The sequence below is a fragment of the Oncorhynchus keta genome, chromosome 22 (genome assembly GCF_023373465.1).
Source record: "Oncorhynchus keta strain PuntledgeMale-10-30-2019 chromosome 22, Oket_V2, whole genome shotgun sequence".
NCBI lineage: Eukaryota > Metazoa > Chordata > Actinopteri > Salmoniformes > Salmonidae > Oncorhynchus > Oncorhynchus keta.
The window spans coordinates 14,776,680-14,791,282 of record NC_068442.1 but is presented as its reverse complement, the minus strand read 5'-3'; the positions used below and the strand labels follow the sequence as shown (position 1 = coordinate 14,791,282).

The 14,603-nt window shown below is 41.7% G+C and overlaps 1 protein-coding gene across 2 annotated transcripts in view; it reads right to left on the bottom strand.

The window, feature by feature from the left end:
* Positions 1–14,603, bottom strand: part of LOC118401101 (inositol 1,4,5-trisphosphate receptor type 2-like) — a 159,814-nt gene that overhangs the window by 52,411 nt on the left and 92,800 nt on the right. For both annotated transcript variants that reach the window (XM_035798334.2, XM_035798335.2), the window contains exons 38-47: positions 14,392–14,488; positions 13,902–14,089; positions 13,402–13,594; positions 11,084–11,346; positions 9,849–10,049; positions 4,209–4,319; positions 3,695–3,790; positions 2,729–2,848; positions 927–1,052; positions 17–209 (exon numbers count right to left, since the gene is read on the bottom strand). In XM_035798334.2, coding sequence (XP_035654227.1) covers positions 17–209; positions 927–1,052; positions 2,729–2,848; positions 3,695–3,790; positions 4,209–4,319; positions 9,849–10,049; positions 11,084–11,346; positions 13,402–13,594; positions 13,902–14,089; positions 14,392–14,488 — 1,588 coding nt within the window. The remainder of the gene's footprint in view (positions 1–16; positions 210–926; positions 1,053–2,728; positions 2,849–3,694; positions 3,791–4,208; positions 4,320–9,848; positions 10,050–11,083; positions 11,347–13,401; positions 13,595–13,901; positions 14,090–14,391; positions 14,489–14,603) is intronic.

The following is a 14,603-nucleotide window of genomic DNA, read 5'->3' as shown; positions in this document are numbered from 1 at the left end:
AATCTTGGTCTCTTACTGCGTATCTTCTTTTGCCAGCGCATCTCGTTGTAGAGGTCGTCGAACTGCGTGAAGAAGTCATTGACCTTGCTGCCTTGGTCGTCCCTCTCGGTGGTGGTGAACACGCGCGTTTTGGACTCCTCTGTCAGGTACTCACAAATGTTGGGCACTGGGAACACTATTTTCTCCATTGTGCGGTCGTGACGCACAATCTGAAGAAAGAACATGGTATGATGATAACTCTAAGAACAAAAATTAGTTGTACTTTCAGGTATGCTTGGGCGGTATACCGTATATCAAGGTATTATGCCGACGGTATGTTTTGGGGTGCTTGCGTGATACAGTTATAAGCATGGGTGCAAGTTAACTATCTAAGATGTGCTAAATACATTATCTCCAGCTCAAGGCTTCAGTTACTGTATGCATTTGGTTTACTAACTAGCCTACATTTGTTTTGTGCATAAAAACAAACAAACGACTGCTGGTTATACCGTATGCCTCGTTATGGTGAGGAAGTATATGAAGGAATGAAAATCTGGATACCGCTCAACCCTACTTTCAGTGGTATATCTAATAGCATGTTCTAGCATCAAATCGGACAAACAGCATACTTTGAGACCACAACCACTCAATCAAAGACAGTCCACTAGTTATCGGTTGGCATCATCTCAATGAATGCTTGTTACCATTGCATAATAACCCCTTTGAAGTCATATGATACTCTGGGGTATATATATATTTGTTGGTGCTATAACACACTATTAGATTATATAAATGGCATAAATGGCATATATATATATATATATATATATATATATATATATGGCAAATAATGGTTGAAAGACAGTCATTATGATGTCATTTCAACCAGTATTCCCTGCTGGGTTGGGACAATGGGATTCGATGAACACTGTCTGGATGAGGCCTACCTCTATCTGAGCGGTGTGGTTGGCATAGTAACCGAGGGCGTCTTCTCCCTCTATTTTATGGCTCAGCAATAGCCCCGTCGCTGGCGGCCTCAAGCTCTGCTGCAGGAACTTACTGTGTCTGGCCAGCTGGAACACACACAGTACAGCCACTCAGTCAACACAGTACTTTCACTATGTATTGCAGCTCTGAGTTACCCCACCCATTTGATCATCTGATTTGTTTGTAACTTCGTAACAAATATCTAGCAATGTAAAACACACAGAGTATACCAAACATTAGGAACACCTTCCTAATAATGAGCTGCATACCCCCCTCCCTTTTCCCCCTCAGAACAGCCTCAATTCATCAGGGCATGGGACTCTCTTCAAGGTCTTGAAAGCAGGGATGATTCCAATGCTTCTCACAGATGTGTCAAGTTGGCTGAATGGTCCACCACCCAAAGGACATTCTTGATACACACGAGAAACTGTTGAGTGTGAAAAAGGCAGCAGCTTTGCAGTTCTTGACACAAACAGGTGCACCTGGCACCTTCTACCATAACCCAATCAATGACACAAATCTTTTCTTGCCCATTCACCCTCTGAATAGTACGCATGCAAAATCCATGACTCAATTGTCTCAACGCTTAAAAACCCTTCTTTAACATGTCTCCCCCCTTCATCTGCAATGATTGAAGTGGATTTAACAAGTGACATCATAGCTTCACCTGGTCAATCTGTCATGGAAAGAGCAGGTGTTCTTAATGTTTTGTATACTCAGTGTATATTGAGAGGATATGTCTGTGTGTGTGTGTACGCACGTCCATGCGTGCCAATGTGGGAGAGTAACACAGATGGTCTAATTGTCAAGGAGAGACATGAGATGTAAAGGGATACAGTCCTTACAGTGAAACAGACCAGTGAGAGATCGATGCCATTCAGTGAGACATTCTGTATTAAATCACCAAGCGGAGACATCATTCCCCAATCTGCTCGATTCCAAGTCTCTGTTGTTGACACTGTACTACTTATCCACTCTATCCAATGATGGATTAGGCTGCCTGTCTATTGCTCCTTCTGTGGTGATATAGACATCAGTGAGGGAGACAAATGATACAGTTGTCAGCTGTGATGCGGGTGATACTCAGCTGACTATGTCAGACACAGCTGATGTTAAGAAGTGTGGTGGCTTTTACTGATAAACAGGAACAAAGAAATTCTTGGGTTGTGTGTATATAGAAATGCTTGAGGCAGGAGTGTTGCATCTATGGTATGTTCATTTGCATATGTGGGGTTATACAATGGGGTGGATGGAGTGTGTGTGTGAACTTCTGTACGCGCTCATGTGTGTACGTGTTATTTCAGAAGTACAGTCAGTCAGCCCAGGAGACCTCAGTGGTCATGATGAAACCAGTCAGTTGGCAGAAATACCGTCTGTCTGACACTCGGCTCGATTGTGAGTAAAAGACAGAAGTGAAAACGCGCTTGACCTTGTCTGCCCTTTCTACAGAGACATGTCTCTGTGTGGGTTTTCACTATGACAACACAGGAACTGAACCATCTATTCCATTAAAAGTCACATCCATGATCACCAACTGAAATGACATAAAACTAGACTATATAACCACACCTACAGACAAGAATAAGTAGACTTACCTGGCGTGGCAGTAAGAGTGTGTCACATAAGTGAATTACCTTTTTTTTCCTGTGACACTGATGTACTTATTGGGGCTTTTTTAAAGCACGAATATACATGGTGCACAAAATCTCACCCACACACTCAATTATGCATGTTAAAAAATACACACACGTCATGGTGTTACCTGGTGGGCCAGGATGTAGATGTTGTGTCCTACGTCTTTAGGTTTGATCTGGTCTCCTATAGCGTTCTCCTCAGCCTCACTTTCCAGCCCCTGGGCATATGCCTCCTTCATCACATCCACCTGGAACACACATCGTCAGTACAGTGTGTGTGTGTGTGTGTGTGTGTGTGTGTGTGTGTATATATATATATTTTTTTTTTTAAATTTTAAAAATTTATTTAACCAGGAAGGGCTCATTGAGATTAAAATCTTTTTCAAGAGCGCCCTGGCCAAGATAGGCAGCACCAAGTCATTACAAAAAAATGACAGACAGACAACATGAAAAACTACATCTAGTAAAAACCATTGAATTCACAAGAGTATAAAACAGCTAATTAAAAACATTGACAGGTCAGGGAATCAGCCTCAAAATCCTTCATCAGTGATTTAAAATCACCAATCGGGACAAGTACTTCCAGTTTAAAAGTATTTTGTAAGGTGTTCCAAGACGATGGCGCAGAGTACAAAAAAGCCCTTTTAACAAATTTAGTTCGGACATTTGGAACAGTTAGCAGGATAAAGTCCAGCGAACGAAGAGAGTACCCACCACATTTCTGAACAATAAAAATGCACAAATAAAAAGGTAGTAAACCCAAAATGGCTTTGTAAATAAAAGTATACCAGTGACTGAGCCTACGAGTGACTAGAGAAGGCCAGCTAATCCTGGTATATAAAGTGCAGTGGTGCGTAAGGGTTTTGCAGTTTAAAATAAATCTCAAAGTGCCATGGTAAAGAGTGTCAATTGATCTCAAACACTGAGCGGAGGCATTCATATATAAAATATCCCCATAGTCTAGTAAAGGCATAAATGTAGCTGATACTAGCCTCCTTCTGGCTTCAAAAGAAAAATAGGCCTTATTCCTAAAATAAAACCCCAATATATATATGTGTGTGTGTATATATATAGAGAGAGACAGAGCCACTCACCAGCTCCATTGGCCTCATCTTGTAAAGGATCTTCTCGGCATTCTCGCTGTCATGGCGACTCTCCATGATTGCCAGCAGCAGCTTGGAGGCGTTGTTCTAGCACACAGAGAGCATGTCACAATACGATCACATCCTAACTCACTACACAATAATCTATGTTACCGGGAGGAAACAGACTTCAAATCAGTTCTAAAGTAATGAATGAACTGATGAATAGCTGAGATTTACACTGAGGAAAGACATTTCTGAAAGAAAGGAGGAAAGAAATTGTGCACTAACATCTCAGCGGATATCACATAACTACACAGGACAAATGGGACTTTTAACAACAAATGTACTCTCAAATGATAGTCATTGATAGTGATGACTATGTGTGTGAAGTATGATTGTGTATATAGGGCTGGATGGTATACCTATACAATATTCATGTAGGTATAAATGGGCTTTTTCTCTGCAGCTTATCTAGCCATCGACTTCCACTGAACACGAGAAGGGGTCTCGTAGGCATGCTAACCTTGAGTTCCAGCACCAGGTCCAGTCGATGCTTCCCTAAAGGGTTGACGGGGTTGACTATTAGAGCTATGATGATGTCGATTCCGTTGGACTCGTGCTTGGCTATACAGGACTGGGACAGCAATAGGTTAGTTAGTGAGTGAGTGAAAAGTTCACTTTAAATGAGAACAACCACCATTGATTTAAAGAGATTGTTTCAATGACAAAACCCCATGTACAATAAGTCGACAATAACCTTAGGGATTCTTGAAAGTCGGGAAAATCCTTGTACGGCAGGGAACATTTTGGTGGCATTATTTGAGCTAAACAGCTAAATTTTATAAAGGGGAAAGAGTTGTTTTTAGAATGTTCCAAATATTTTACATTTAATACATTTCCATGTCAGCTCTTTGACCGGAAATGGACTTGAACGAAGCAAGGTTCCCAATTTCAAAGTCTCCACATAACTATTTAAAATTCTAAACTGTCAATATTGAATATTAACTGAAAAAATATCTTATGTAGTTTATTGCAATAGTCCGCTCTGACTTTAAAGAATATTTCTCAAAACTGTGATTCCAAAAAAAAGAAAAATTACAATATTTTTTGACCATAAACGGTCAACTCCATCACCCGGGTAGATTAAGACAGGATGTGAATTTTGGGTCAAATTTTACATCTTTAAATTAGGTTTTACAGTCATAAAGCAACTGAGAAAAAACAAAATTGCTACTTTGTATACCACTTGAATGAAGAAAAATTCAACTTTTGTCAACTCCGTTAAACATCAAGTTCAGATTTTGTCTGGAGATTTTTAAATAAATAATTTTCTCTATTTTACAAATGTTTGTTTTGAACTTTTATTTTTAGAGGCAAAAATATGTCTGTTTTGATTATTTGTTGTCAACTCTGTGAGTGGCTTCTCAACTCCGTCACTGATGGCTGATTGCTAACCCTTAAGATTATCTAAGGGATAATGTTTGCTTTAGAAATGTAGTTTTAACTTCTGAAATCTATAAAAACATGGAAAAATGCTAACAAAATTAGCTCTGGAGCGTTATATAGCGCCATGAAACAGAAAGACGTTTGGGGATTTGTATTACATCTAATGAACAAATATATAATCACCACATGCAATAATTTAAGATTTTACTGAGTTACAGTTAATTGAAGTAAAATGAATTCATTAGGCCCTAATCTATTGATTTCACATGATTGGTTGGCCCTGGCATCCCAATCAGAATGTGTTATTTCCCCCAAAAAGGGCTTTATTACAGACATAAATACTCAGCAGCACCCCCCTCCCTCCTAACATGATCCCCAGGTGAACCCGGACGTGGAGGTCCTGGGCTGGCGTGGTTACACATGTTCTGCGGTTGGATGTACTGCCAAATAACCTAAAACGACGTTGGAGGCGGCTTATGGTAAAGAAATAAAAGTTAAATTATCATCTGGTAACAGCTCTGGACATTCCTGCAGTCAACATGCTAATTGCACGCTCCCTCAAAACTTGAGACATCTGTGGTATTGTGTTGGGTGACAAAACTGCACATTTTAGAGTGGGCTTTTATTGTCCCCAGCACAAGGTGCACCTGTGTAATGACCATGCTGTTTAATCAGCTTCTTGATATGCCACACCTTACAGGTGGATGGATTATCTTGGCAAAGGAGAAATGCTCACTAACAGGGATGTAAACAACTTGGTGCACAACATTTGTGAGAAATAAGCTTTTTTTTTGCATATTTGCGTATGGCTTTTTTTTCAGCTCATGAAACATGGGGCCAACATTTTACATATGTTTCTATCTTCGTTCAGTATATTTTAATTATCTAATGTTAGAATTAAACAATCAAGGCCTTTAAACACTTATGGTGCCTGACAGAGTTATCATAAATCTAGTTAGTTGCATTTTATGATTTATTTATTTATTAGTAGCTTGTTCCTTTTGACATGGTAATAGCTGATACTTTGGCCTCTCAAAATTACATTTAAAATGTTGTTCATATTAAGAAATCTGTTTGTGGGAAAAAAGTTGATTGTCCCATCTTTCAAGAATCCCTGAGCTTCAACCTCCAAAAAGTGAACTATCCCTTTAAGATGTTATAGACTCAATTAGACAATAATGTTGTCTGTTTGGCAGGAACTATCCCTTTAAGATGTCATAGAATCAATTAGACAATAATGTTGTCTGTTTGGCAGGAACTATCCCTTTAAAATGTTATAGAATCAATTAGACAATAATGTTGTCTGTTTGGCAGGAACTATCCCTTTAAGATGTTTTAGACAATACGGTTGTCTATTTGGCAGGACTGTAGGCTCCTCGTGTAACTTCCAACCACTTCATAAATTGACATGTTACTGAACACCCTCACATTTACTGTACATTAATTTAAAATGGTCTTCATGGCTATGCTTAAACCAAACAATCAATGCACTACCATCAATGTGACATACATCTGGGTTTTTTCCTGTGCTGTTCCCAACTGTGAAAGTGCTGATGTATGATTAATGTGAGTGGAAGCTGCATGTGATTCAAACATGGATATCACATGGCTGTTACTGTACATGGTTGTCACATCGATGTCATGCTCACGTGTTGGACAAGCCTCCTGACCAAAACATTTGGGAAACACTGATGTAGCATACAGTTATGATCTTGCATGGTAGTAATCCAACTCCAAGATAACAACACTATTCATCATCTTCCATGGTAAAGTGAGCACAGCAACATTAGTCATCTGGTGTAACCGGTTGGTGACCCCAGGGGACTCATTTACAACCGCTGTGTAAATTTAACACTAAATATCTGCGTGTGCCTTTCAGATTTATAAACTTGGCGCATCCCATACGCATAAATCAGACCTGTCATAAAACTAACTCCGCCAGAAAAACTCACATCATTCACCTTTTATGGTGACAATAAAGCCCTTACTTGCTGTATACTTTGGAAGTGTTGGAATTAGGCCAAGACAGTATCTAAAGGAAATCGCAATACATGGCACACTTGATAAAATGTTGGCAGAATGATATCTTTTGCAGTGACATTTGCGGTATCTGACTGTTTCTGAAAGACAAAAACAAATGCAAATTGTTGTGGACCTATAAACATACTTTTTAAATGTAATAATGTTTTGAATTCACTTTTTCCATTACCTAAATATGCTGCACTGCCTGCAAATTCTGAAACGCTGTCTACTCTGAAAAAAAATGAAATCTACAGTAAACCTATTTACAGTGGTAGCAACCCAAACCCAAGCCATGGGACCTCCCTGGGTACACATTTTGGTTTCTGCCCAACCACTACAGAGCTGATTCAAATAATCAAACGTTTGATGAGTTGGTTATTTGAATCAGCTGTGTAGTGCTAGGGCAAAACCAACAATCTGCACCCAGGCGGGATGGGGGGGGGCAGGACCAAGTTTGGGAAACCCTGGCCTACACACTTTGACGCTAAATATCAATTCTCTACTCATCTGTTAAATTATACTGTATGTTATGAACCGCGATCCCTGTCAGGTGCATGAAATTGAATTTAGCCTATCTAATAGACCCAATTAGATGAGAGACACCCATGGTTATTTGTTGCATGGCTACCTCGAGAATATGAACTCATGGCCAGAAAAGGTTATTCTGTAATGATGTAGTATTAAGTTTTTTAATTAAATAATGTTTACTGGAGAAATTTTAAATAACACTATTCAAATGTATTAGCCTACAAACATCAATGGAAAAGGTGAACCACCTGTTTAGACGGTAGGCAATTATGGTCACAGTTATGAAAACTTAGGACACTAAAGAGGCCTTTCTACAGAATCTGAAAAACATTGCTTAATGAGAGGTCTGGTTAGCAGATATCACTGAATTTGTTCAGGAAATGTGTCATTCTAAGAAAGATGCCCATGGTCCCTGCTCATCTGTGTGAACGTGCCTTAGGCATGCTGCAAGGAGGCATGAGGACTGCAGATGTGGCCAGGGCAATAACTTGCAATGTCCGTACAGTGAGACGCCTAAGACAACGCTACAGGGAGACGAGGATGATCAGCTGATCATCCTCACAGTGGCAGACCACGTGTAATAACACCTGCACAGGATCGGTACATCTGAACAGTACACCTGCGGGATAGGTACAGGATGGCAACATCTGCCCGAGTTACACCAGGAACGCCCAATCCCTCCATCAGTGCTCAGACTGTCCACGAGAGGCTGGACTGAGGGCTTGTAGGCCTGTTTAAGGCAGGTCCTCACCAGACATCACCGGCAACAACGTCGCCTATGGGCAGAAACACACCATCGCTGGACCAGACAGGACTGGCAAAAAGTGCTCTTCACTGATGTGTCACGGTTTTGTCTCACCAGCGGTGATGGTTGGATTTGCGTTTATCGTCGAATGAATGAGCGGTACACCAAGGCCTGTACTCAGAAGCGGGATCGATTTGGAGATGGAGGGTCCGTCATGGTCTGGGGCTGTGTCACAGCATCATCCGACTGATCTTGTTGTCATTGCAGGCAATCTCAACGCTGTGCGTTACAGGGAAGAAATTCTCTTACTTCATGTGGTACCCTTCTTGCAGGCTCATCCTGACAATGCCACCAGCCATACTGCTCATTCTGTGCATGATTTCCTGCAAGACAGGAATGTCAGTGTTCTGCCATGGCCAGCGAAGAGCCCGGATCTCAATCCCATTGAGCACGTCTGGGACCTGTTGGATCGGAGGGTGAGGGCTTGGGCCATTCCCCCCAGAAATGTCAGGGAACTTGCAGGTGCCTTGGTGGAAGAGTGGGGTAACATCTCACAGCAAGAACTGGCAAATCTGGTGCAATCCATGAGGAGATGTACTGCAGTACTTAATGCAGTTGGTTGCCACACCAGATACGGACTTACTTTTGATTTTGTCCCCCTCCCCCATTTGTTCAGGGACACATTATTAATTTTCTGTTAGTCACGTGTCTGTGGAACTTGTTCAGTTTATGTCTCAGTTGTTGAATCTTATGTTCATACAAATAGTTACACGTTATGTTTGCTGAAAATAAACACATTTGGCAGTGACAGGACGTTTCTTTTATTGCTGAGTTTATATGTGCCTTTCCAAATCTGGTCCAATCAATTGAATTTACGACAGGTGGACTCCAATCAAGTTGGAGAAACATCACAAGGATGACCAATGGAAACAGGATGCACCTGAGCTCAATTTCGTGTGTCATAGCAAAGTGTCTGAATACTTAAGGGAAAAATCTAAAAACATGTTTTTGTTTTGTCATTATGGTGTATTGTGTGTAGGTTGATTTAATACATTTTAGAATAGGGCTATAACATAACAAATGTGGAAAAAGGGAAGGGGTCTGAATAAGTTCCGAATGCACAAGGCTACATTTGTCTTCATGCAATGCAATAATTCAACCACGAGAAACTAAAGTTTGCGGGACGATGAGCACATTCCCAAGTCAAGTTCAGTTTTTAGAAATGCAAATTGTTGCATGAAAACTTGCACATGCATATTTTGGGGGCCCAGGAATACTGTTCAATGTCTTAACCATTACACAAAGAGGAAATCCTTGTGGTACATTATATAATTTAGGTTTACAAGTTTCAGGCAGACACACCACATCACAAGTGTGTGATTCCAAATAACCTCTACACTGGCACAGTTTTTGGTCCCCTACCTGGTTCTCGTGGCAGGGTCCTTGGCAGTACTCTGTGATGGTCTCCAGGGTCTGCCGGACCAAGTCCACGTTGCCCTCGTTGATGTAGAGGCCCAGCAGACCCAGGCCTCCAGTGGTGCTGCCACACATGATGTCCAGGAACTGCAGCGTCTCACACACCAGGTTGTAGTTGGTCTTGTTGTTCTGGTTCCGCAGGAAGTTCTGGATTCAGGGATGAACCAGGAGGGGGGGAAAAGGTGGTTCATATTAATAGGATACTTGCATGACATCCTATCGGAGTGTGAGCACATCTGATCTGTGCTTAAAGCAGGGTGTGTCACATTTCAGAATAAAAGCGTGAGACAAACACTGAGTGCACAAAACATTAAGAACACCTTCCTAATATTGAGTTGCCCTCAGAAAAGCCTCAATTCATTGGGGCATGGACTCTACATGGTGTGGAAAGCGTTCTACAGGGATGCTGGCCCATGTTGACTCCAATGCTTCCCGCTGTTGTCAAGATGGCTGGATGTCTGGGTGATGGATCATTCTTGATACACACGGGAAACTGTTGAGTGTGGAAAAACCCAGCAGCGTTGTAGTTCTTGACACACTCAAACCAGTGCTCCTGGCACCTACTACCATACCCTGTTCAAAGGCACATACATCTTTGGTCTTGCACATTCACCCTCTAAATAGCACACATACACAAAACATGTCTCAATTGTCACGAGGCTTAACAATCCTTCTTTAATAACCCATCTCCTCATCTTCATCTACACTGATTAAAATGGATTAAACAAGTGACATCAATAAGGGATCATTGCTTTCACCTGGATTCACCTGGTCAGTCTATGTCATGGAAAGAGCAGGTGTTCCAAATGTTTTGTATACTCAGTGTATATTGACAATAATACCCTGTTACACCGGATACAAAACCCAGATGGTTACATAAACGCTGGATTCCTAAATTGAGGTGGTGCTGTGATAGGCTGCTGTTAGATCTCTGTGGAGATTCTGACTCATCATGGAGTTGAGAAAAAAAATGATAATGCTCAGCTCAGAATCTAATCTGTTTCCTCATATGCAGTGGGCCTAACTGCTAATCCCTGTTGAGATTATTCACTTATGATTCACTCATCAGGTGAACATGGTAAACACCAGTAAATTCAGCTTGTGGTCAGAGGAACTATGATCTCTCCATACAGTGCCTATGCTGGTGCCAAATCCTCAATAAGGTTTATTCAATTCAATACCTGCAGGTCCCTGTTGTGGTTCTCACAGAGCAGCTGCAGGTAGCGCAGGATAGGCTTCATGATGGTGATGGCCCGGCTCATCTGGGCCTCCTCCTCCCTCTCCTCGGCCCCTCCCCCGGGCCCCTCACCGGCCTGGCCCTCCAGGACCTCCAGGTCCGTGTCCCGCTCCTTCCGGAAGGAGACAAAAGCCTTGGAGGTGGCCGAGGACGCCTCGTTCAACTGGCCACGCATGTTGTCTATCATGTGCAGGGAAGAGTCTTTTGCTAGAGGAGACGGAGTGGGTCACTGAAGGGTTGCAAAATTCTGGAAACATTCCTAAACATTCACAGGTTTTCCAGAAATGTTGAGGATTTCTGCTGACCAGGGTTAAAGGTTGATTTCCTTTCAAGTCAGACAATTTTGCAGTGGAATTCAAATTCATGATTTGAAAATGTTGAATAACTTTTTTGATTATGTCATCACTTAAATTGAAATACACTTCCTGACCTGATATGGCTATATTGAAATGAATATATTGACCCCAACCCTGGAGTTCACTGTGAGCCAATCGAACGTCATGAGTGTTTTTCAATGCTTCCCTCTCAGTCAAACTCATATGAAATCTTATCATGAAACAAACCCTTTTTTGTAATTATTCTGAAATTACCGTGACCCCTCTGACAACGGGTTAACTGTGTAGTTGGGTTTTCTGGTCAAAACAACAAATCTGGGTAGAATGGCCCTTTGATATACTAGTGATGTGACCTCTCACATGGCCCCTGACTTGTGACCACAGGCATGGGGGCGAAACAGGAACAACAGATACACAATCACTCCAAACTACTGGGTCAGTGATACTACAGGGGAGATCACACATATTACATTTACTGTAGTCACACTGCTGATTAAATGGGTAAATGACCCTGCCAAAAGGATAAACTGAGCACTGGGAGTCTGATAATGTCAGCAAAGAGAGAAATGGAGGCGACTTTTGACCTTATGAGTCCCTTACTATTACTATGTAGGTATGGCTGGAGTTGTAAACCTTTGAAGAACAATGCATATACTACATAGTATTACTTACTGTATATTACAGTATTAAATAATTTTACATACGACTCAAATTTACACTCAAGGCCTATTACCTGTATGTGTGCATTGAGAGTCCTTTTCGGATCTCAGTGGCCTAAGCCCCATGATCTCCATGGAGACTTCTAGGGTCATGTTCAGGGCATTACCATATGACTCAGCAGCTTTGAAACTTAGCTCCCTCTCCACCACTCATTCTCCCACACTCCTCCCTGGTCCCTTGCTATTTAATTCACTCTCAACCTTCCACACCTCTCTGATCCTTCAGTCTGTGGAGCACTGGACAGTGGACATTTTACAATATCTGCTGCTTCAGACAACATGTCTGGACTTGTTCTCCCATGAAACACGGGGAAGGCCAGTAAGGAGGGGAAAGACTGCAGTTGAGGAACTAAATGGAGAACAGGTAATAGAGTAGGTATTGGAATCTAACAAATGTTACTGACCCCAAGTGGGGAAAAATAACAACAGCAGATACAGACAAAACATTCCAGCCACTGAGGTATACATCAGAACATAGACATACGTACAGGTGCTTGATGGAACCAAGTATGTGGTATGGAGGTGAGGACCACCATTGGAATCAACTTGTATGGCCAGAGTGTTGTCACAATAGCAGAAGTTTTTCGATATAGACACCAGGTTTAGTATCACAATACTAGATGCCATCACGATACTCGATACAAAAATGATACCAAAACAAAAAAATAAAGTCGTATTAGCCAATGTCACCGGTGTTTGATCCAGACAATCTTTTGATATCAATATCATTACATTTTTCAGAGACAGCCACATATACATTAATGAATCAACTATATAATCAATTTGACTTTGTTTTTTACCAAACTACATAACGCTAATTTATTTGAATGGTAAATCTCTATTGATAACCTGGGTAAATCAAGATGTAGCTATTCACAATACAAGTGAATGCATGCCTTGAGTTATTTAGCTGGTTTTGGCAGATTTCATTTTATTGTAGCGGTCAAAATTATGTGCATAGAAGAAGCAAACTCTTCTTTTAAATAAGTGCGCGATGTCTCTTTAAGACCTAACACATTTGACAGAAGTACCGAAAGTAACAAATTCAACTACCATACCATTTTTTGTGTTCTAGTATCAAAAAGTATAGATGTTTTGGTATGCCGTGCAACACTAGGTCGCAACACTAGGTCCCACCCATCATGTAACAACGACTTGAAAGAGAATTTCAGTTCTAGTCATTCTATTGAGACAAAAAAAAAACATACGTGTTTTCCTGAGACGGATGCCACTGTGACTGACGTCGACGTCCTCGTCTCTCTTCCTGCAGGTGCCGACCTCGAACATGTTGACGGACACAGTGGCCCGGATCTCCTGCTGGGCCAGACGCATGCGGTCGTAGAACACCTTGAAGAAGTGCTCCGACTTCTTCTGCTTGTGCAGCTGGTGGTAGAACGAGTTCTGAAATGGGGGAGAAGTGTAATCGACCCATCAGATAGAGCAGTGGTTCCCAAACCGTGGGGCTTTCAACTTACTCTTGAAAGTTGTACTAGTAGAATGCACAAAGTGCAATTTCAGAAATTAGGTAGCGCATCATCAGTTTTCTTCTTGTCATGTCCTTGCATACCTTAGAGAGCAGAAATGTTCAGATCAACTAGCCCATGTCAACTAACGGTTTTTTAACCCATAGATTTTGTTTCTCTGTATCTGCGCATACATGCGTGCGGGCAACTGCGTATCTGTGTGAGCCCACCTCCTCCCCACCCACCTGTATCTGAGTGTTTCCCCCCTGGAGCAGGGCGTTGCCTAGCAGGATGCTCTCCTCGAACATGCGGTCGTTCTTGGTGCTGACGATAAGGTCTATGACCAACTCTGAGGCTCCCTCACTGTCCAGCAGACACTGGATATCTACCATGCTGCTGCTCAACTTGTCAGAGTCCTGCACCAAAGAGCCACCTGCAAACGGACAGATATTAGACTGATTGGATTGGGGAAAATGGCAGGACATGATTTGGAGCCAATGCTAACTACTGTTAGCAAATAACTAGCCTGCTAACAGATACCCATAGATTACCAGTCATTGTGCTAACATTAGTTAGCAATTGTGCAAGCTCTAGTTAGCAACTTCCTTCAAACTGCACACAGCGACATAAAAATGGTATCCAAAAGTTCATCGGACTATGGGGTAGTAGATAAAAGGGCTTCATTGACAAAATCCCGAAGTATCCCTTTGAGGTTTTCGGGGTTATGTTCAGTACCTCCAGCTGAGCTGTTCCCGCTCCCAAACTCTGATTTGGAGTGAAGCCTTTGATTTCCAAAGTAGCGAGTGAGGAGAATCTTCCTTAACACGTTTCCCTACGGGAGGAGAGAAATGAAAAGATTCAATCCAGACCCGACTCTGAACGTGTCTGTTGTACGCCAGACAGACAGAAACACACACACACACACACACACACACACACACACACAC